Raw genomic sequence first — 22457 nt, forward strand, 5'->3', positions numbered from 1 at the left:
ACGTGTGATATAAGGTGCTTTGACATCCTGCATTGAGATAAAAAGTGCCACTACTCATCCCAATGCAGGGTATCAGAACGCCCTACATCACACGTCCAGATTATACATTGACAATAAATCATGTGTGTGTACATCGCTATAAAGGATGTGTTACATAACACAGGGGGAACAGCCATTACAACGCGGGTTTTACCACGCATTGCTATTACATCGCATGCGTTACAACGCATGCGATGTTACAATGCGTGGTAAAACCACGCATACCATTACATCGCATGCGCTTTTACAACACATGCGATGTAATGTGGCGGCTATCCAAGTCGTTGTGAGGGAACTCAGGCTGTTTCCTCAGAACGACGTGAAGCAAGCAGGAAGGAGGAAGCAGGATCCCACGGCGATGCTGGAGAGGAGAGAGGTAAGGGGGTTTGCGCTTGGGGTGGGAGTTAATTGTTCGGGTTTAGGGTAGTGTAAAAGTAGTGTTCTGTGTGTTTTTTTTAATGTTTTAGTGTATTTTTTGTAGTGTAATGTAGTGTATTAGGGTTTAAGGTAGTGTTGTAGTGATTTAGGGTAGTGTTGTAGAGTTTGTGTAGTGTGGTGATTTAGTGCTTTAGGGTTTAGGGTAGTGTAGTAGTGTTTGTGTAGTGTAGTGTTTTTTTGGGTTTAGGCTAGTGTCGTTTTTTAGGGTTTAGGGTAGAGTAGTAGTGTTTGTGTAGTGTAGTGTTTTAGGGTTTAGGGTAGTGTAGTGTTTGTGTAGTGTGGTGTTGTAAGGTTTAGGGTAAAGGATAGTGTAGTTTTTTAGGGTTTAGGGTAGAGTAGTAGTGTTTGTGTAGTGTTTTACGGTTTAGGGTAGTGATTGTGTAGTGTTGGAGGGTTGTGTAGTGTAATATAATTGTAGGGAGAGGACTGGGGCGGGGAAGGGTTGTGTAGGGGTAGGGTAGTCACTTACCTTGCAAACTAACCACGAATATAGCTTTACCACGCATTCCTTTGCGTTGTAATGGCATGCAAGGTAAAGGAATATTCGTGGTAATAGTTTTCGATGTAATGGCATGCGATGTCATTGACATTGCGTAGTAATACCCGCGTTGTAATGGCATGCGTGGTATTACTATGCGATGTAATGACATACATTCATAACACAGTGAGGGTTGCAAGGTGTAAGTGCCACATGTCAGTCATAGCTCCCTCTGCTATATTAGCAAGATTGAAATTTATGAACTGCTCCTATTGTCACCAGCAGGTCAGATATAACATCTACCCCTCCACAGGTTTCTGAACTCCCCATGCTTTCACGTCATGAAATGGACAAAGTGGGCTACAATGTTCTACATCAGCATATCTAAACTTCCAAGGGGATTACAGCCTATTGGTACATTTAACATTCCAAATTGCCAATACAACCTTTTCATGAACATTTGCTGAGTGATTTTTATCTCGCCAGAAGCAGTGAGTGGAACAATGGAAGCCCACTCGTAAATCATGCCACGAGTAGAAAGCTTTTTAATTAAAAAAAAAAAAAGACCTGCTCTGCAAGTCAAACGCGGAGCAATGGAGTTTATGTGGCCTTTTTAATATATGTAGGGATTGTAAAAGCGCATCATGCTTCGAGACAGCGCTGCTATTGAGTGACTTTTTAAATATATCCGGGTTCATGAAAGTGAGACAGCAGTGCTGTCTCAAAGCATGACGCGCACTTTCATGATCACTAACATATTTACAAGACAATGCAATATTTTGTTTCACAAGCCCCACAGCCACGCTCCACTTACTGAATAGAATGCAGCCAGTGGCATGTACCGGAGCCACTTGCAGCGTTCAGTGTTGTGACCCTCTGTCCAGGATCGCTGCCACTACTACTTTGTCATATCCCACAAAAAGCAAACAAACGTTTTTTCGTGCTGCTCGCGTTTTTAAAGCTGCGGCGCAAAACAGTCTCTGTGTGATGCAATGTACAGTGAAGTGTGTGCGCTTCACAGGAAACACTGTGTGCTTGTGATAGCACTGGTGCGCGCGCGCAGGCGCGCACCCTCCAGGAAACACTGCTGATAACCCCATCCTGCGTTCAAGTAAGTCATGGAGGCTGTCGTGTTTGATCATATCAAAAGCTGAGGAGAGGTCTAGGATGATTAGGAAGCAAGATTCATTCAGATCCAGCATTTTTAGTGCGTCGCCAACTACTCATCCGCATATTGTACTCCTTGTACCTATGGTTGAGAAGAGTTATATTCCTCTCAATAGTGATCATCTCCTTCCTCATCATCTTGTTGGTATATGATGTGTAGTTCTGATAAACTATGTGCTACACCAAACGGCCAATCATCGTCAGACATCCTCATCAAAGCGATGACTAGGGAGTAGTGATGATACTTTACTTGGAGATATATGTTTTGGAATTAACAAAATAGAGAGTTTTCCCATTTCTACCCCTCTTTTTTTCTCTTGTTGACAGTGTCTTCAACGATGTCATCCTCATAGGTTTTGTTGTCGATGATACTGCTGGTTTCTTCATCGACAACGTTACACTTATCATCATAGTCACCATTTCTACCATTGATGGCATCTCATTTCTGTTGATGATGTGGCTGTTGTTGTCGGCAAACTGATGGTAATTATGGCTCTCACTGGCAACGAGACGATGTGCTCGTCTATGATTTCTCCGTCGTCAGCACTGAAGAAGGTTTTTGAATTTCAACACTACCACAGTAGATGATGCAGTGGGTTTAGAGTTTGACATTTTTGAGTCTTCCGAGAAAAATTCATGTTTCTTATGATTATGAGAGCATCTTTCAGATGGACTTTGTTCGTCTGAAGACCCATGGAGGGTCTTTTTCAAAGCCTTTTTCTGAGGTTCTTAAGGCAGTTAACCTTCTGACCTCTCTCCCTTCTCTCCCTAGCATATGTAGAAGAATGCTCACTATCTTCAGCAGAAACCGGACTGTCTTTGCCTTTTAGCTTTTGAAGCCATAATAACAATCTCCCCCCTCTGTCTTTTAAGGTCTTGGAGGAAAATGTACGGCATATTTTACAATCCTTTACCTTGTGAGATGGGTACAGACAGTATATACAGTTCTTATGCTGGTCTTCATAATGCAGGCTCTTTTTACCACAGACTCCACAAGGCCTGAAAAGTCCCATTTTTAGTCTAGTCTGACATCGCAAGCAATCGGATTTCTCCAGCAGGTGGTAGGCTATTAACTCCTTCGCTGCTAGGCCTTTCCCCCGTGCTAAGCCTTTATTTGGCTATTTGGGGTAGTTCACGCTTAGGCACCTGTAACTTTTTGACCACATAAAGTTTCCATGCCAAATTTGCGTCCTTTTCTTCTAACATCATGGGGATTTTAAAGGTACCCAGGATTTATTGATTCCCATGGAGGGGACCCAGAAATTAAGCCAAAATACAGTTACATTTTACAGCCTTTCGCAGGTACTTGGCCACCCACACAAGTGAGGTACCATTTTTATCAGGAGACTTGGGGGAACGCTGGGTGGAAGGAAACTTGTGTCAGCCCGGTGATCCCACAACTTTTCCACACAGAAATTTGAGAAAAATTAGATTTTTTCAGCAACATTTCAGGTTTGCAGGGTATTCTGGGTAGGAAAACTTTGGGGGGTCCACATAAGTCACACCTCCTTGGTATTAGTTTTGCTAAAAATGTGCCCCATAATAACCCCAATTGCATATCATCCAATATAAAGCTATGGTTAAAACTTAACTGACTTCAAACCACAACTGTTGGGTAGGAGGCCAATTTTGTATGTCTCATCGCAGATCTGAGTGCTCACCTAGAGCTTGGTTGAAAATGTCAAATAACAAAAGGAGCTAAGCATGTTTGCACATAAAAGACATCAACTGCAGACAGGTTATGCTTTGCCTATTTAATCTTAACAGACTTTAATTACAGTAGGCACAAAGCTAATATCACTTAAACTATCCTATAATTGTGGGCAGATAGACTATTCTTTACACTACATGCAGTCCACAACTATGTACAGTAGTTGATTTGCTTAAAAGAACCTGAAGCTATTACCAACTGGAAGGTCCACAAATTAAGCCACATTCTCTGTAACAATCACAGCTGTTTCTGCTTTTCTACAAGCAATACCTTTGACGTTGTCAAGATTCCATCGTTGGTTGCTGGGTCAGTTGTGACTTCAAAGAATCCATTCTCATTTCCTTCTACTATTTTATAGACTGCGTTTGATGTTTCAATGTTGGTTTCATCGCTGTCACTCACTGTGAGCCTCTGAACCTCATGCCCCTGTTCATTCTCTGGAACAATCACTGTGTACTGCAAAAAACATGGTTTAACAGATCATTAAATGTTTAGCAAATATCCTACCATTGCACATGGGAATCAGGCAAAGCCTAAGACCCTTGCTGCATAGACAGATTTCAGAAGCAGACCCCCATGCAGTTCTGCAGTATTTATCACCGACGAGCAATACAAAATGTTTTCAGAAAAAATTGTCAAACCACGCTGATATCACACAGTGTTAGAGAATGGTCATTAAAGAGTAGAACCTGAGCATGAGAGGTTACATTTATGAAAAGGCCCCATTGCAGAGCTAAGTCTGGCGGAGCATTAAAATAGGTTGTGTTTCTAGAAAACAAATACATGATAAATGTGTTAACTGGACCACAGTATTCACCCTCAATAAGTGGCCTGTTGTAAATACAAATATTTAAAATGTGAAGTATATATAAAGGCTGCTATACATGGACGTTGTTTCATTAGGATTAGCGTTATGACTCCCCCACCCAGCAAGATATCTTCACAGAGTCGATCCCTATCAACAACCTCCTATTTGCTCGGGAGTGACCAGTGGAGAACAGATTGTAGAAGCTAAAGTAAGTAATAAATATGAGTACAATAGTTCCGCTTACTTTTGATTCTTGTTAGTACCCCCATGAACCGAAGACTACGAGTACCTGAGACAGCGTAGGGAACGGCTACTACCGCTTTTTGATGGAACTATCACATCTAGAAAATTAGAGATTACAAATTTATACAATACTGTAGTAATCAATCAGGATGCAAATTATGTCTTGAGAAGTTTATTACTGGTTACATGGGGAGGAGAAGGCTTGGAAGCAGCCAACTCCAACCGACACCATCTCAAGAGTGCAATGTAACATTCTATAGTAACTAAGCAGCAGTATAACATTAATAAGACACATAATACATAAGCTTACATTAACATAGCATTAACAGATCACTACATTACCTCTCTTTCTACTAATAAAATAAAGCAAAGGAAACACAAAAAAAACCAATAATAAAATAACACCTAAAAACAAAGAAAAACAATTAAAAAAACAGTATAACAAAATGGAAGATCATTGTCTAAATCTAGCAGGTTTAATCACTCTACGTGAACTCTTCCTGACACAATCTGATAGAGTATCAGTGCCATGAGAAGGACCAACATTCTTATTGGAAGGAACTTGTCCAATAGAACGAATGACTTTAGCAACCTTGCACAAGTGCCACCAAAATCCTCCTTCAACCTGAATGGCATTCCCCATAATTTTAATAACCTTGACAGGAGGTCCAAATTTGCTCTCACCTTTGTTACTATACACAGACTTCCTGATTCTAACCAAATCACCTGTTTTAAGAATAGAAATCCTCGACCCTTTCTTAGCACCAAAACCTTTTTTTTGTGTGGCTTGAGTGACAGCGGCATTATCTTTAGCCAAGGACATCAATTTCCGCACATCTGATTCTACATCAATCCACTTGGACATCCACCCTGGACGAAAGGATGTAATGGGCTTCCTACCCCTCATTAACTCAAAAGGAGAAACCTTGGTGGAAGAATGGGGAGTGGTCCTATAGAACCATATCATGCTTTCTAGGGATTTGAGAGCATCTTGGTTGTTGGTCTTAGCCCATTTCACACAGTCTCCAACAACTCGATTCATCCTTTCAACAAGGCCATTCCCTTGAGGATGATAAGAGGGAACTTTTCAAATGTTTTACACCAGAAACAGACAGAAAGGATTCAAACTCTTTCCCTACAAACTGTTTCCCATTATCTGAAACAAGAACTTCAGGGGACCCCTCTCTAGACCAAACCTCCCTCAAGACATGAATGATACTCTTGGTGTCAGCTTCCCTAACAAGTTTGTACTCAGGCCATTTTGAAGCATAATCAATCATAACTAGGATAAATCTTGAGTTACCATTGAGAGTCGAATAAGGTCCCATGACATCAACACCTAATTTGACCCAAGGACGATCCGGGCATTCTACAGGCATGAGAGGAGGGACAGAGGTCTTAAGAGATTTGTCAGATGTACTGCAAATACAACAATTCAAAACAAAATCATCAATTTCCGAATCCATACCTGGCCACCAATAAGTGTCACGAATGCGATGTTTGGTGATAGGAACCTAAATGCCCTTCATGAGTTCTAAGTATTATACTTCTCCTAAACAAATGTGGAGGAATGAGTTTGTGATGACGTAATAAGATACCATCTTCTAAAGATATTTCATCCTCAATCTTAGAGAAAGGTTGTAATGCAAGGGGAAGAACCTTTTCTCTCGGCCACCCATTTCTAACCAGATTACACACATCTTGGAGGACACAATCATCAGAGAATGCATCTCTCCATTCATCTTCAGAACAAAATCTGAGTTCAGGAATGTCAACACCGGCCACAAGGCAATCTTCACAATCCTCCTCAATAAGATCAGAAAAAGAAACATCTTCATCTTGGAGAGATGTGGGAGGAAAACCTGAAAGAAAATCTGCTCTCCCATTCTTACCCCCAGAGATGTGTCTGATGTCAAATTGATACTGTAGTAACTTGGTAACCATCCTCATAATTCTGGGAGTACAACACTTACTTAAACCTCCACCCAAGATATTGACAAGAGGCTTGTGGTCGGTCTGAAGTAGAAAGCGATTTCCCCACACATATGGGCAAAACTTTTCGATAGCCCATGAGCAAGCTAAGAGTTCCTTTTCGATAACAGAGTACTGTAATTCAGGTGATCTCAAAACCCTGGATGCAAAACCAATAGTTTTTTCACTACCCTCCTCAAATTGTGTCAAGGTAGCGCCCAACCCCACCTGACTAACATCAACTGTTAGACAACAAGGTAAGCTCGGGTCAAACGGCTTGAGAACAGCACTCTTACTTAGTGAATTTTTGACTTCTTCAAAGGCAGATTCACATTCCTTACTCCAAACATATTTAGACCCCTTTTTGAGTAGATGGCTAATGGGACGTACTATAGTGGCGTAATGGGGAATAAAGCTAGAGTAGTATTCGCAAAGGCCTAAAAGAGATTTTACCCCTGTTTTGTCTGTGGGAGTGGAAGCTTTAGTTATAGCTTCCAGAAGACCAGGTCTGGGTTTAACACCATCTTGACTGAGAATGTGACCTAAGTACTCTACCTCTGTACAAAAGAATTTGCATTTCTCAAGTTTTAAGACAACACCATGTTGTTGGAAAAGACCCAACACTTTTTCCAAAATAAGGTCGTGTGAAGGAGCATCATTGGCAAAAATTAATACATCATCTTGAAAAATTAAGACTCCATCAACCCCTCTAAGAATGTTAGACATAACTCTCTGAATTACTGACGCGGCCGATGCCAACCCAAAAGGCATGCGTTTGTATTGAAATGTGCCTAGGGGAGACACAAATGCTGTGAGATGACGGGAGTCAGGCTGTAATTCAATTTGGTGATATGCGCTTGCTAGGTCAAGTTTGGTGAAGAATTTTGCACCTTTAGTGGAAGCAAAGAGGTCATTAATTTTCGGAAGAGGATGTGAGTCAACCCAGATTTCCTTATTGAGTGATCTCAAGTCAACACACACCCTGAGTTGACCACATCTCTTCCTAGCGACGACAAAAGGCGAAAGCCAAAGAGAAGATTCCGTTGGCTCTATCACACCCTTCTGACATAACTGTGTCAATTCTTTCTCTAGGTCCTCCCTAATGCTATAGGGTACTCCCCTTAGCTTGTGTTTAACTGGTAAAGACCCTTCTTTGACTATGATTCTGTGTTTAAAACCATGGATCTTTCCTAAGTCCGAACTAAATACAGAAGGGAATTTATCTTTGAGTGATTGAACTTCAACAGAACACCCAACTACAAGGACTTTTTCTTTGGTTCCGGGCCTAAGAATCATCCCAAACAATCCTTGATGAAACCATCCTAGGATGTTTAACCCTTTAATAGCAACATACATTTTCCCTTTTATCCTCCTTCCTTCAAAACACATCTCTTCTTCAAAAAAACCTAATAGATCGATCTTTCGACCTTCATAAGACATAGGTGTTCGATCAGGAGGAAGAAGAGGTTGCGTACCCTCCCAAGTTTCATCGAACAATTTCTTGGTAATCATGGTTATCTTAGCCCCAGAGTCCACTAAGAGTTTTAGACATTTGGTGCCAACGCAAATATCAACAATGGGGTCAACACAGCCTTTGGGGTTACCTTCGACAACATTGTAAGTGGTGTGTTCAGAGACAACAGAAACAATCTCAGAGTCGGAGGAAGATTCAGACTCAACTAAACATACAGCAGACTTCTCCATGTTTTTCTTTTGACTTTTGAGCTTGAGACAAACTTTTGCGAAATGACCTATTTTTTTGCAGTAATTGCAAGTGACACTGGAAGCAGGACATCGTGAACCTTTAGTATGAGGTGGGTTCCCACATCTTATACATACTGTGGATTCTGCATTGTTAGTAGTGTTAAGTTTGGATGACTTACTGGCATTACTAACACTGTTTTTAAATATATTTTTTGAAGATTTCCAAGATGCATTAAGATTAATGGCATTAACAGGTTCCACTATTTTATCTTCTAATTCTTTCAAAGAAACCATAGAAATTTCTATACTTTTGGCTAATTTGATAGTTTCATCAAGGGACGGATCACCCATGGTAAGTAATTTTTGTCTGATATTTTTGTCTCTACAATGGCATACAAATTGGTCCCTAATGAGTTGGTCAGTAAAGTTCTCAAATTTACATACTGCAGCTAATCTACGCAAAACAGAAATGTAGGAATCCACATCTTCCGCTTCAGACTGTTTCCTCTTGAAGAAAGAATGTCTAAGAACCATGAGACTCGGTTGCTTGTCAAATCGGAGTTTGAGTTTAAGAACCGTTTCTCTGTATTCATCATTAGGTAAACCAATGTCTTGTGGTAAGTCAGGTAAATGTTTGAAGACAGATCTTCCTTCAAAACCAAGCGAATGGAGTAATAGATATTTATTTCTATCTGCACTAAATCTAGATGCGCCTATAGCACCTAAATAAATTTTGAAAGCGTCATGCCAGACTTCCCATCTGATAGGTGGTTCTCCAGGAGAGTCTAAAAATGCAGGAGGTGGTTTAACAGACTGAAGAGTACACATGGTATCGGTAAAAAGTTATACAGTCAATAGAATGTTGAAGTGAGACCAAACAGAAAGTAAATGACACAATGTTTGCAGATTAAAAATGTTTTAGTTCATAAAAATTTGAGAGGTGTGCACATCACCGTGGTGCACATTAGGATAAGAAAAAAATTGAGGTGTGTGAGTCACCGTAGGATGCACCTATAAGCAAAGGATTGAAACAACAACAAAAAAATAATGTGATGTGTATATCACCGTAATATACACTGCTGTATGAAAGAGGTGAGTGTGTCACCGTGAAATCACACTGAGTAGATAACGTTGTGGCTGTATCTTTGATAAATAATGTAAATCACAAGAATAAAGTCACTGAAAAATAAGCTGTGCTCATCAGTAATTGTAGAGGTGCGCAGTAATGAAGTTATCTCTCGATTCGACTGGATATATTTAACAGAAGCTGTGCGCATCAGCGTTGTAGCCTTTAGATACGTGCGCACTAATCACGTTCGTTCGGTTGCTAAGCAACCATGAACGCGGAAGCTCCAAGGCAGAAGAAACAAGGAAGCACATGCGCAGTACAAATGTGACGTGAGCGCGTCAATACGTGTAGACGTCCTTCACAGGAATCACGAAGAATGACTCCTGTGTTCTATGGAGTGAGGAACGCTGTAAGCGCGAGATGTCTTCACGCGTCACGTAATAGTCCGGTAGGAATTTAAGCACTGTGTTAGTTTTGAAAAATGCGTAGATCAACTTATGAATGTTCAGACAAAAAAAATTAATACAGTGCGAAACCAGCATTGAGGAGCGCAACAATAGTCATAGCAAAGCGCAAGCGCTGGCTTGAGAGTCTCCAAGGTGTAATAAGGGTGAAGTAAAAACGTCCTACCGTGATGGTTTTAGGATGGCTTGCTTGTAGAGATTCAGGGGAGCAGAATCCTCCATCAAATTTAGGAATGAGGCAGCATAAATATGTCCAGTTGAGCCAGTCACGAGATGATGTGCTTCATTTACCTTCCTTGTAGAACAAGTAATGATGACAGCTGAATATTTGAATCTTGATGATAGATGAGACCAAAGTTAGACGGTGCTCTAAACGCTGGATAATCCATGTAACCAAAATCGTCGCCAGATAAATGTAGTAATCAATCAGGATGCAAATGATGTCTTGATAAGTTTATTACTGGTTACTGGTTACATGGAGAGAAGGCTTGGAAGCAGCCAACTCCAACCGACACCATCTCAAGAGTGCAATGTAACATTCTATAGTAACTAAGCAGCAGTATAACATTCTAATAAGACACATAATACATAAGCTTACATTAACATAGCATTAACAGATGACTACAAATACTTTACAACCTATGGGGACTAACTGAAAGGAAGGACTGTCTTCATTTGCTTGCATAAAACAGAGCTAACACACAGTAGATGTGGCATCATCCTTCTTAGGCTAAAAAAGAAAAGCAAACCACTCCTATGTGCACTGCAGCTACTGCATCTGTGTGGTGGGGCCAAGACCTCGGAAAGTGGCTGCTACTGGCAGATAAGAAGGAACCAGGAAATGCACCAAGATCAGGCCATTTTGGCATACGTTGGATATTACGATTTACAATGCCCATGAGACACCACCAGCCAGAAGAGAAACTGCTACAAAGAAACATTGACAAATGCAGTGCTTGCATGCAATCGTTTAAAGCCTCTGGCAGACATGAACTATACAATTGGACTGGAGATAACTCTTAAGAGGGTACAGAGGAACAGCTGATGTCAAGGTAGATGAAGTCTGCACTTCTCTGAAACTGATAATCAGTGAATATCTGCTTCCCTTTTCTGATAGGCCTGCATTGGGCTGAGGCAGTAGAAGCTGCCTGAAAACGTTCACTGTGATAAATACAAAGCAATAAAAAGCACAGATCACTCTCTCACTGAAGAACAGATGTCTACTATCACTTGAAGATACTAGGCTAGAAAAGAGCCCCCTTAGTTGACAATATGGAAATTAGACAACAGGTGCTCAGGACCAACTTAAATGCAGCAGCACACCAACGCACTGACATCATACCTGCATCACAATCACCCATCCACTAGCTCTTTTTAACGAGTCAGTATGGGGGGAACGATAATGCAATATCTCCGGTATCCCCCAAACCAGACAACAAAGCTAAAAGTATCAAAAAGCTGATGGCCTTCACAAACGCAAGACTTGAAGCCAGTTACTTTCAAGAAATGCTCCGTACCTACAGACAACCTATTGATTTGGACAAACTCAATATACACCTCTTAAATAGACCTAGTCTATATACAAATAGTCTCACACAAGATTATACCAATTTTAAGTGCATCGCCTTCCATTTACCAAAATACATTAATCTCTCAGCTCCTTGTGGTCTAGAGGTCCCACCTATTAATCTCATTGCATGTCTCAACACAGCAAAATACTCTAAAGCCTACTGGGCGATAACCTGTGCTCAGGAACGTTACACACTACAGAAGCCTCAGAGGAGTGGCATAAACACTAGACTTGAGAACTTGTCAGGCCTGTAGAGTGTTGGTAAGGATGATTGTGTCTACTCTGCAATAATCAACAAAAACAGGGACATAAATAAGACGGAGTGAAAGCTTAGTGACTGCATCCTCAGAAGAAGCAAGAGTGCCAGATTCCCAGGACTAAAGGGGTAACATGATAAAATCTACTCAAGTAACCTCTAGAGAATTTAGCCAAAGGTAAGTGGGATGGAGGTTATGGCCTGTAAGTCTTCTATGATAATGAGCATATATGAAGTACTGTAGAAACACAGACCAGTTTGAGGTAGGAAGGTTAGAGGGGTTGCTGGTGTAAGAGCACACTTGTAACAAATAGCTAGGTTCTGTTATGCCAATCACTGATGCAAATTACAGCGTGCCAATTGGCTTCGCCTAGTTCATGAGGCAATCTTCGGTATTACTCAGGATAAGGGAAATTAGGAGGGGTAAATGGTCTCAGAAGATGAGACCTGGAATCCTAAGAGATCCTGCACGTTTTAACAATCTCTTTTTGCAAGAACACAGCCTCATTTCTTAGAAATGCTTGTTACCAATCCCTTATTACAGAATAGGGGAGCTGAAAGGGAAATTACAATGCATAATGCTCAACAATCTATTGTCGAAAATTGTAGTACAAATGCCTGACAAATAGCTCTGAACCATTACTGGAAATTCTTCTCCCCACCCCCCAGATGGCATTCTGGAAAACCTTTAGGTATTTCTGTACAGCGAAAACGGGCATTTAGAATGTGAACTGCATTTTGAGATCTACAATCTGGTGATAAGCAAGCATGGGGATCTAGAGAATGTAACTATGTTGGATAAAAAGGTACTGCTTTAAGCCTTCAATGCACATACAACCCCATGGTTTCCTGTGTAAATTCATCACAATTTACCAAGCAGGATTAACATAGCTCAAATAGACCATAGTGAGAACAGGAGTGAATTGTGTTCTTGATTTGTATAGCTAGAAAGTACTGGAAAGAGAACTGGAAAGGTTTTAAGCTTTTGCTTACACAAGTTACACAAGAAAACATTTATAGAGTTACCGTTTTGGGGTCAAAGATGGGCGCATGGTCATTGATGTCCTTTATTTCAATTTCTGCAGTTGCAGTAGTCCTTAAGCCTTCTCCTTCCATGTCAGCAGCCTGCACAGTCAGTGAATACATCCTGACCCTCTGTAAATACAAGGGGTGAGCATAAAACTGGGGTCAACATGGACTGCCCATAGCAACAAAAAAAGAACGAACAAGACTGGCCCCATTGTGGCAAGAACCCCTTTACTGGAAGCAAAAACACTGAACCAAGGAGAACCGCTCAATAAAGGTCTCTTTACTGACCTCTCTGTCTAGGCCACTCGCAATCACACTGATGACACCAGTTTCTTTGTTGACGGTGAACATATGGTCAGTCGGCTCCTTGGGTTCCTGGTTGAGGATGGAATAACCTAGTATTCCATTGTTTGTCATTATGGAGTCATCCAGATCGGTGGCAGATATCACCATTACAGAAGTACCTTTGGAGAAGAGAGGTGAATGCAAATAATCATACACCATTTACAGCATCACAAGATTAAAATGGCTCTACTTTACTCCAACTCCCACAATAGACAAGGCATGCTAAAGGAACCTGTTGAAGGCTAGAGTCTATTAAGGGAATTGTGCCAACACTGCTATTAATAATCACAGTATTCTTGAAGCAGTTAACCTCAGGTGGAAGGCCAGGCAAAGAATGAGAGAGCAGTGGGCTCAAACAAAATACAAAAACAAATCTCTTAACAGTACATACAAAAAGTGAGAGCTCAGACTACGAAAGTAATAACAAGCTAAAGGGGTAGGGTTGGCTCACTCGCATGTTCTATATGTTAAACACATTAAGGGAAAGCGTTCCAATATACTAGATGAGCGACAGAAATGAACACCTCCCAGTTCAGAGTGGCTTATTAGTTGCATGAAAAGCTTACACGTATCACCAGAAGGCCATTCTTCCCGCAATCCAAGGACGGTATACCACATCAGTTTTGGGAGCCCAAAAAGGAATATCACAAATATCCCAGAGAGACATTTGAATAACAATCTAATTATGTATTATGGAAGATCTGAAACTAATGTATCCTTCTGTTATAGCGCTTTTTTTGTATACATTAAGAAAGTATTTTCAAACAAACTTGTAAACTGTAGGCAAAGGATTTACGTTCAAAAACTTCTTGTTGGGCCAATGAAAACATTTTCTGTATTTCAGATTGCAGACCATTATTTAGCACACCTGCCGCTTATTAGGGAAGACAGACTCTAGTAGGTATCTAGAGAAAACAAGCATTGGCAAAGCCAATAGGCCCCGCTTATGCATGAGCTATTGGCTTAACCAAAGTGTTTTGGCCATGTTCTAATCCAGCATGACTGCTGCTCAGCATGTTCTAAACGTTAGTGGCCTAGAGGAGATTGGCACAGAGTGGAATGGGGCGCAGAGTGGCGTGGCACAGAGTAGAGTGTAGTAGAGTAGAGTGGCATGGAGCAGGATGGCGTAGAGTAGTGTAGAGTGTCAAAATGGAGGGGTGTAGAGTGCCATAGTGTGGAGTGGCGTGTCATTGAGTGGAGTAGGGTGGCATAGAGAGAAGGAGAGTGGCTTAGAGTGGAGTGGCGTAGAAAGGAGGGGCCTATAGTGGAGTGAGGTCAAGTGGAGTGGGGTAAAGTGGAGGGGCGTAGAGTGGAATGGCACAGACTAGAATAAAGTGGTGTAGGCTGAAGTAGAGTGCTGTAGACTGGAGGGGCATGGAATGGCACTGAGTGGAGTGCATAGATTGCAGCAGAACAGGGTAGATTGTCAGAGTGGAGTTTTGTGCCGTGTTGTGGAGTGGCGTAGAGTGAAGCGGTGTGTCATAGAGAGGGGTAGAGTGGCTTGGAGTGGAGTATCATAGAGGAGATGCATAGAGTGGAGTGGAGTAGCCTGGAGTGACACAAAGTGGAGTAAAGTAGAGTGGGGTAGAGTGGCACAGAGTGTTGTAGACTGAAGTGTCAGAGTGGAGTGTCGAAGAGTGGAGTACAGTGGCCTAGAGTGAGGTGGCATAGAGTGGCCTAGAGTGAAGTTGCAGAGAATGGCCTAGAGTGAATGGGCATAGAGTGGAGTGGTGTAGAGTGTCGTGGAGTAGTGTTAGAGTTGAGTGGAGTGTCAGAGGGGAGTGTCATAGAGAGAAGTGCCAGAGAGTGCAGTGCCGTAGAGTGGGATAGAGTGGAGTGAATTAGCGTATAGTTAAGTAGAGTGGTGTGGATTGGCACAGGATCAAGTAGAGTGCTGTGGAGAGGAGGGGCACAGAGTAGAGTAGAGTGGTATAGAGTGGACTAGCGAAGAGTGAAATATGAATAGTGTGGTAGCAAACTGCCATTACAAACAACACATTTTCAATTGAAATTAACATTACAATTGCACAGACATATAGTTTTACTGATTAAACTATTCAGCGCACAAACTATAGTATGTGGAAATAGCATCACCGAGTGTATTGATTTGTTTTGATTCCATCAAAATTTGTTTCCACCACACTTCAGAATTACCCAAAAAATATGCTTCATTTGTGCTTTTCAAATTCTGATATATTCTGAAATATTTGCAGTTCATTTACAGACATTTACATTGTGTTGTGTGCTAGAAAAAGCCTTTCCTTTCCCAACCCCAGAACCCAACAGACTGTCACATAAATCCTCTCACTTTGAAGTCAGAGAAAGAAAAGTTAATACCAAGCTCCCTTTGAAGACAGAGCCTGACATTTGACCTCTGTTTTTGAAAGCACAGCAAATGTGACAAGAAAGAAAATGTAAAGGCTTGTTTACAGAAAATGAGCACTTGTGAAAGATTAGAAGGAGAGGTGGTAAACAGGCTATGCTCCGTGAGAGTGACAAACACATGCTGGACAACCGAAAACAAATAAAGCCAGCAAATAAAAAGCAAGCAAATGTGAGTTACAAAGCCAATGGTAAGCAATCAGAGGAATGATTTCCCAGGGAAGCTTTCAGATTGTGCACAAGAAGTCTTTCGCAACCAGACAGCTGCGCTGTAAGGTAGTCTTCGACCTAAGAAACTGACAAAATCGCTATTGCCGGAAGTGCAATAGAAAAGACAATCATCTAAACTGTAGTTTAAAAACACATAATTACCTGGCATTGCCATCTCGGCTACAGAACCCCTGAAGACTGATTCTGTGAACACTGGGCTGTTGTCGTTCTGATCCAACACATTGATCATGATTTCCATAGGCTCCTTTGCAGACGTCCCATTCTCAAAGTTAAAAGAAGCGGTCAGCTGCAGAGAACACATCGAGAGTAAACCATTGCATGTAAATACCACGCAAAGGGAAGGGCTTGGATTGTGAAGTAATCTATGCTTTTTTAACCGACTAAAGCAAGAGGCTGGTCTAACTGAAGAAAAAAGTGTTCAACACACTCAAAGTGCTCAAATGGAACTGAACATGCACCCATAAGCAAGGTTTTCTAATCAAAGGGTGAACCACAAATGTAAGATTGTAATTTCGATGAAAGCATTAAGGACTACTGTCATTTATGGGACCAAGCCAGAAGACAAGAGCTTAAAATATAACATATTTGCAACATACTTTGCAATACACACACAACGGTTGCCTTTGCTTAAGCAAAAAGCAGAGCACCATCTGTGGGGATTTTTTTTAAATTACACCCATAAATTGCTGCATTTTAAAACAAACGTTGGCAAACCAATAGGTCTGGCCTTGGCAAGCTTGAGTTTTTTTTCCTGCGAGCATACAATAAACATTAAAAGTGTAAAATTAATAAAAATTAAAAATGCTGCTGTCTAAAGGTGAAATGCATATGTTAGCAAAAACAGCTAAGTCAAAATAACTCATCGCCAAAATTAAAAAAAAAGAGTAAATGAAAGCATAAATAAATAATCTTGGTCTACCAGTCCTGGCCCTGAAGTGGCCTAATTTCTAGCTGGCAAAATGGCATCACCCACCGTGAAGAGAGCCAACTGCTAAAGCAGGTCGACACAGTGCCCCATGCTAAAGGCTGAGTTGGGCAGCAGAAAAATGTGAATGACATGTGAACAAACAAATGATTTAAGATGGTTAACTGATAGCCCCTCTATCGCCATCCATATGTATACTTTTTTTATCCTGATTTTTTGGGACAACATAATTGTCAAGACAGCTGGACCTAAAATGAGACATTGCACACATGCATTTAGGTTGCGGACAAAAATGTAGAGTTCACTTAGTATTAACATGCTAAAAACTTTGTTTTCATCACTCACATATCACAAAGGGAGGAGCAAGATGATATTTATTGCACCTCAAACGAAGTTACTATCTATAGTTCTCCTGCTGCTCTATAGAATCCAAACAGACAAAGGTAGCTTAGATTCTTATGCTAGATACTTTCCCTAAATGTGGTTCAACAGCATTAGACTAATGACGATGCTCATGTCACCAGGATATTTTGCCAGCACACCATCGAGGAACCAGTGCTGCTCTCCTGTCGACTCACTTCATAGCACAACATGATGGATCAAAGCAACAGGCAGTGCAACAAACCCAATATACATCTTGTTGGCCAAGCTAAAATAAGCAGGCTCATTGATTTGCAAAGAATGTAGTTACTATATTCTTAACCCTGTCCTTTAAACTTCATTGGGACATCCACTAAAAAATACAAACCCAGTAGGGGAAATAAGTAGCTCAAAAAGTAAGACCATTGGGAAATGAAGGAATTGGCTTAACGGAGCCGAACACAATACTGCTGAATTTTGCCACCTTAGAGAAGAATCCACCCACAGATTGAGCGACTATATTGTATCTCATCTACAGGATTCAAACAGACCATATAATCCATAAAGTGACAAAGTGGATGCAGATCAACAAGACAAGATTACAAGTACCCAGCAACACGACAGGTCATCAATGAGCACCATGTCATATGCAAGAGAGAAGCAGAGCAAATTATATCTCACCACATATCGATCCTTCTTTTCGCGGTCCAGAGGTTTGTTTACAAACAACAGCCCGGTGTTCCTCCCGCAAGTGAAAAGACCCTTGTCTGCTCCTTCCCCAGTGATGGAGCAGAAGGTCTTGTTGGTTTCCTTCAGAATGGATTTGGTCTAAAGATTACACATAGCATAGCAATTACTTAAATTCTGGAAAAAAAGTTTGCAATAATGCATTTAAAATATGTGTCCGCTAGCACCAACAAGTACTGTGGCAAGGGACACAACAGAGAAGTAGAAATAGCATATGAAATGGAAGCATTCAATAAACTCTATATATTACAGTAGAAATAAATAACGTAGAAAAGAATTTTACACCAGAAATTAAACATTCAGAAAGATTTGACAACTTGTATTCTTGCTGCCTGCACAAATGCAATCACTCCAGTATCCTCCGCCAGCAGTATTATTCATTGTCTATCCTGTGACCCAATAGGTCTCTCCTTCAAAAAGTGGTAGCCAACCTGTTGGCACCGACAGCGCTAAACTTGATCCAGGAAAAAAAGAAACAGCAAAAGTGGCTGCCTCATCTTGACCACCTTTAATTTACTGCTCCAAGACAGCGGATTCCCATCTTGGAGCGGTAAATTAACCCCTTCTCTGCTAGGCCGTGCTAAGCCTTTTTTTTGGCTATTAGGGGTAGTTTGCGCTTAGGCCCCTGTAACATTTTGACCACATAAGGTATCCACGCCAAATTTGTGTCCTTTTCATCCAACATCCTGAGGATTCTAAAGGTACCCAGGGTTTGAGGATTCCCCCGGAGGGGACACGGAAATTAGCCAAAATACAGCTCAATTTTGGTTTTTTGGGGAAAAATGTGAAATAAGTGCTGCAAATGAAAGCGTCAGGGTTTTTCCCTACAAATGGTATCAAAAAAGGGTTTGTGGGGCTGAAATCACCATTTCTCCAGCTATTAGGAAATGACAGACTTTTGTCAGAAAACCAACATTGTGTACACAGTTTTGGCATTTTTCTTTCACATAGCCTATTTTTGCTATTTTTGTGCTTTCAACCTCCTTCCAGTTAATGGTAGAAATGAGTATGAAAGCAGTAATGGATCCTGGAAAGCTATACATTTTAGAAAAGTAGACAAAATGCTGAATTCAACAAGGGGTAATTTGTGTAAATCCATCAAGGTTTGAAAGCGATATACCATTACCTCCACTTGACCTTACTGGTTGTGGGGATATATAGGACTTGTAGGTTCACCAAGAACCCGACGAATCCAGAGCCAAAAACTGAGCAGCGTCTTGCAATGGCTTTTTATTATGTACCAGGTATAAAGCAATTATTCTGGGAAAATGTATACATGGAAAATTCGGTATGAAAGACTCCTATGTATTTCTGAAATGGGAACAAAATAAAGAGTTTAGAAACAGTATATATTTGCACATTTCCGAAATTGGGAATGCTCATATTAGCATGAGAATTATCGGTCATTTTTCAAAATGACTTATTTTTTCCACATTGTCTTTCATTTGGAAGGCAGAAATGCATCAAAAGTCAATAGGTAATAACGGTTGCTTTGCAAATCTGAATTACCCGAAGTCTCCCGATAAAAATGGTGCCTCACTTGTGTGGGTAGGTATAGTGCCCACGACAGGAAACGGCTCAAAACTCAACGTGAACACACCACATTTTCACAATGAAAAATTACCCTTTTTTTGCAAAGTGCCTAGCTGTAGTTTTTTAACCCTAGTTCTGCCGGCACCTAGGGAAAACTAGCAAACCTATACATTTTTGAAAACTAGACACCCAGGGGAATCCAGGATGGGGTGACTTGACTGCCTCTCACCAGGTTCTGTTACACGGAATCCCTTGCAAACCTAAAATTTTGTCAAAAAAACATATTTTCCTCAGATTTCTGTGGTGGAAAGTTCTGGAATTTGCGTGGATCCAGAAATTTCCACCCACCCCGCGTTTCCCAAAGTCTTCCGAGAAAAATGGTACCTCGCTTGTGTGGGTAGGCCTAGTGCCCGCGACAGGAAACCACGCAAAACGCAACGTGGACACACCCCAATTTCACAGTGAAAATTGACAATTGTTTGGCATAGGGCCTAGCAGTGGTTTTCGAACCCTAGCTCTGCCGGCACCTAGGGAAACCTAGCAAACCTATACATTTTTTTAAACTAGACAACCAGGGGAATCCTGGATGGAGTGACTTGACTGGTTGCCACCAGGTTCTGTTACCCAGAATCCCTTGTAAACCTAAAACATTGTAAAACAAAAAAACACATTTTCATCAGATTTCTGTGGTGGAAAGTTCTGGAATCTGCGTGGATCCACAAATTTCCACCCATCCCGCGTTCCTCAACATCTTCCGAGAAGAATGGTAACTCACTTGTGTGGGTAGGCTTAGTGCCCGCGACAGGAAATGGCGCAAAATGCAACAAGGACACACCCCAATTTCACAGTGAAAAATGACCCTTTTTTGGCAAAGTGCCTAGCTGTAGTTTTTTAACGCTAGCTCTGCCGGCACCTAGGGATACCTAGTAAACCTATACATTTTTTAAAACTAGACACCCAGGGGAATCCAGGATGAGGTGACTTGACTGCCTCTCACCAGGTTCTGTTACCCAGAATCCCTTGCAAACCTAAAAAATTGTCCCAAAAACATTTTATCCTTACATTTCTGTGGTGGAAAGTTCTGGAATCTGCGTGGATCCACAAATTTCCAAATACCCCGCGTTCCCCAAAGTCTTCAGAGAAAAATGGTACCTCACTTGTGTGGGTAAGCCTAGTGCCCGCGACAGGAAACGGCGCAAAACGCAACGTGGACACACCCCAATTTCACAGTGAAAATTGACAATTTTTTGGCATAGGGCCTAGCAGTGGTTTTCGAACCCTAGCTCTGCCGGCACCTAGGGAAACCTAGCAAACCTATACATTGTAGAAAAATAGACACCCAGGGGAATCCTGGATGAGGTGACTTGACTGCCTCTCACCAGGTTCTGTTACCCAGAATCCCTTGCAAACCTAAACATTGTCCAAAAAAACACATTTTCCTCACATTTCTGTGGTGGAAAGTTCTGGAATCTGCATGGATCCACAAATTTCCACCCACCCCGCGTTCCCCAAAGTCTTCAGAGAAAAATGGTACCTTACTTGTGTGGGTAGGCCTAGTGCCCGCAACAGGAAACGGCGCAAAACGCAACGTGGACACACCTCAATTACCACTGTGAAAAATGACCCTTTTTTGGCAAAGTGCCTAGCTGTAGTTTTTTAACCCTAGCTCTGCCGCCACCTAGGGATACCTAGCAAACCTATACATTTTTTAAAACTAGACACCCAGGGGAATACAGTATGGGGTGACTTGACTGCCTCTCACCAGGTTCTGTTACCCAGAATCCCTTGCAAACCTAAAACATTGTCCAAAAAACACATTTTCCTCACATTTCTGTGGAGGAAAGTTCTGGAATCTGCGTGGATCCACAAATTTCCACCCACCCCGTGTCCCCCAAAGCCTTCTGAGAAAAATGGTACCTCACTTGTGTGGGTAGGCCTAGTGCCCGCGACAGGAAACAGCGCGAAACGCAACGTGGACACACCTCAATTTCACGGTGAAAAATTACCCTTTTTTGGCAAAGTGCCTAGCTGTAGTTTTTGAACCCCAGCTCTGCCGGCACCTAGGGAAACCTAGCAAACCTATACATTTTTTTAAACTAGACAACCAGGGGAATCCTGGATGGAGTGACTTGACTGGTTGCCACCAGGTTCTGTTACCCAGAATCCCTTGTAAACCTAAAACATTGTAAAACAAAAAAACACATTTTCATCAGATTTCTGTGGTGGAAAGTTCTGGAATCTGCGTGGATCCACAAATTTCCACCCATCCCGCGTTCCTCAACATCTTCCGAGAAGAATGGTAACTCACTTGTGTGGGTAGGCTTAGTGCCCGCGACAGGAAATGGCGCAAAATGCAACAAGGACACACCCCAATTTCACAGTGAAAAATGACCCTTTTTTGGCAAAGTGCCTAGCTGTAGTTTTTTAACGCTAGCTCTGCCGGCACCTAGGGATACCTAGTAAACCTATACATTTTTTAAAACTAGACACCCAGGGGAATCCAGGATGAGGTGACTTGACTGCCTCTCACCAGGGTCTGTTACCCAGAATCCCTTGCAAACCTAAAAAATTGTCCCAAAAACATTTTATCCTTACATTTCTGTGGTGGAAAGTTCTGGAATCTGCGTGGATCCACAAATTTCCAAATACCCCGCGTTCCCCAAAGTCTTCAGAGAAAAATGGTACCTCACTTGTGTGGGTAAGCCTAGTGCCCGCGACAGGAAACGGCGCAAAACGCAACGTGGACACACCTCAATTTCACTGTGAAAAAGTACCCTTTTTTGGCAAAGTGCCTAGCTGTAGTTTTTTAACCCTAGCTCTGCCGGCACCTAGGGAAACCTAGCAAACCTATACATTTTTTAAACCTAGACACCCATGGAAATCCAGAATGGGGTTACTTGACCGCCTCTCACCAGGTTCTGTTACCCAGAATCCCTTGCAAACCTAAAAAATTGTTAAACAAAAACTCATTTTCCTCACATTTCTGT

The 22457-nt window shown here is 41.6% G+C and overlaps 1 protein-coding gene across 1 annotated transcript in view; it reads right to left on the bottom strand.

Annotated features, from left to right (window-relative positions):
• The window catches only part of LOC146776371 (blastomere cadherin-like), a 562924-nt gene that overhangs the window by 270510 nt on the left and 269957 nt on the right, over positions 1-22457 (bottom strand). Inside the window, exons 5-9 of the mRNA XM_085639655.1 lie at positions 17872-18018; positions 16047-16191; positions 13236-13411; positions 12945-13073; positions 4104-4289 (exon numbers count right to left, since the gene is read on the bottom strand). Coding sequence (XP_085495781.1) covers positions 4104-4289; positions 12945-13073; positions 13236-13411; positions 16047-16191; positions 17872-18018 — 783 coding nt within the window. The remainder of the gene's footprint in view (positions 1-4103; positions 4290-12944; positions 13074-13235; positions 13412-16046; positions 16192-17871; positions 18019-22457) is intronic.

This window comes from Triturus cristatus, chromosome 12 (genome assembly GCF_964204655.1).
Source record: "Triturus cristatus chromosome 12, aTriCri1.1, whole genome shotgun sequence".
NCBI lineage: Eukaryota > Metazoa > Chordata > Amphibia > Caudata > Salamandridae > Triturus > Triturus cristatus.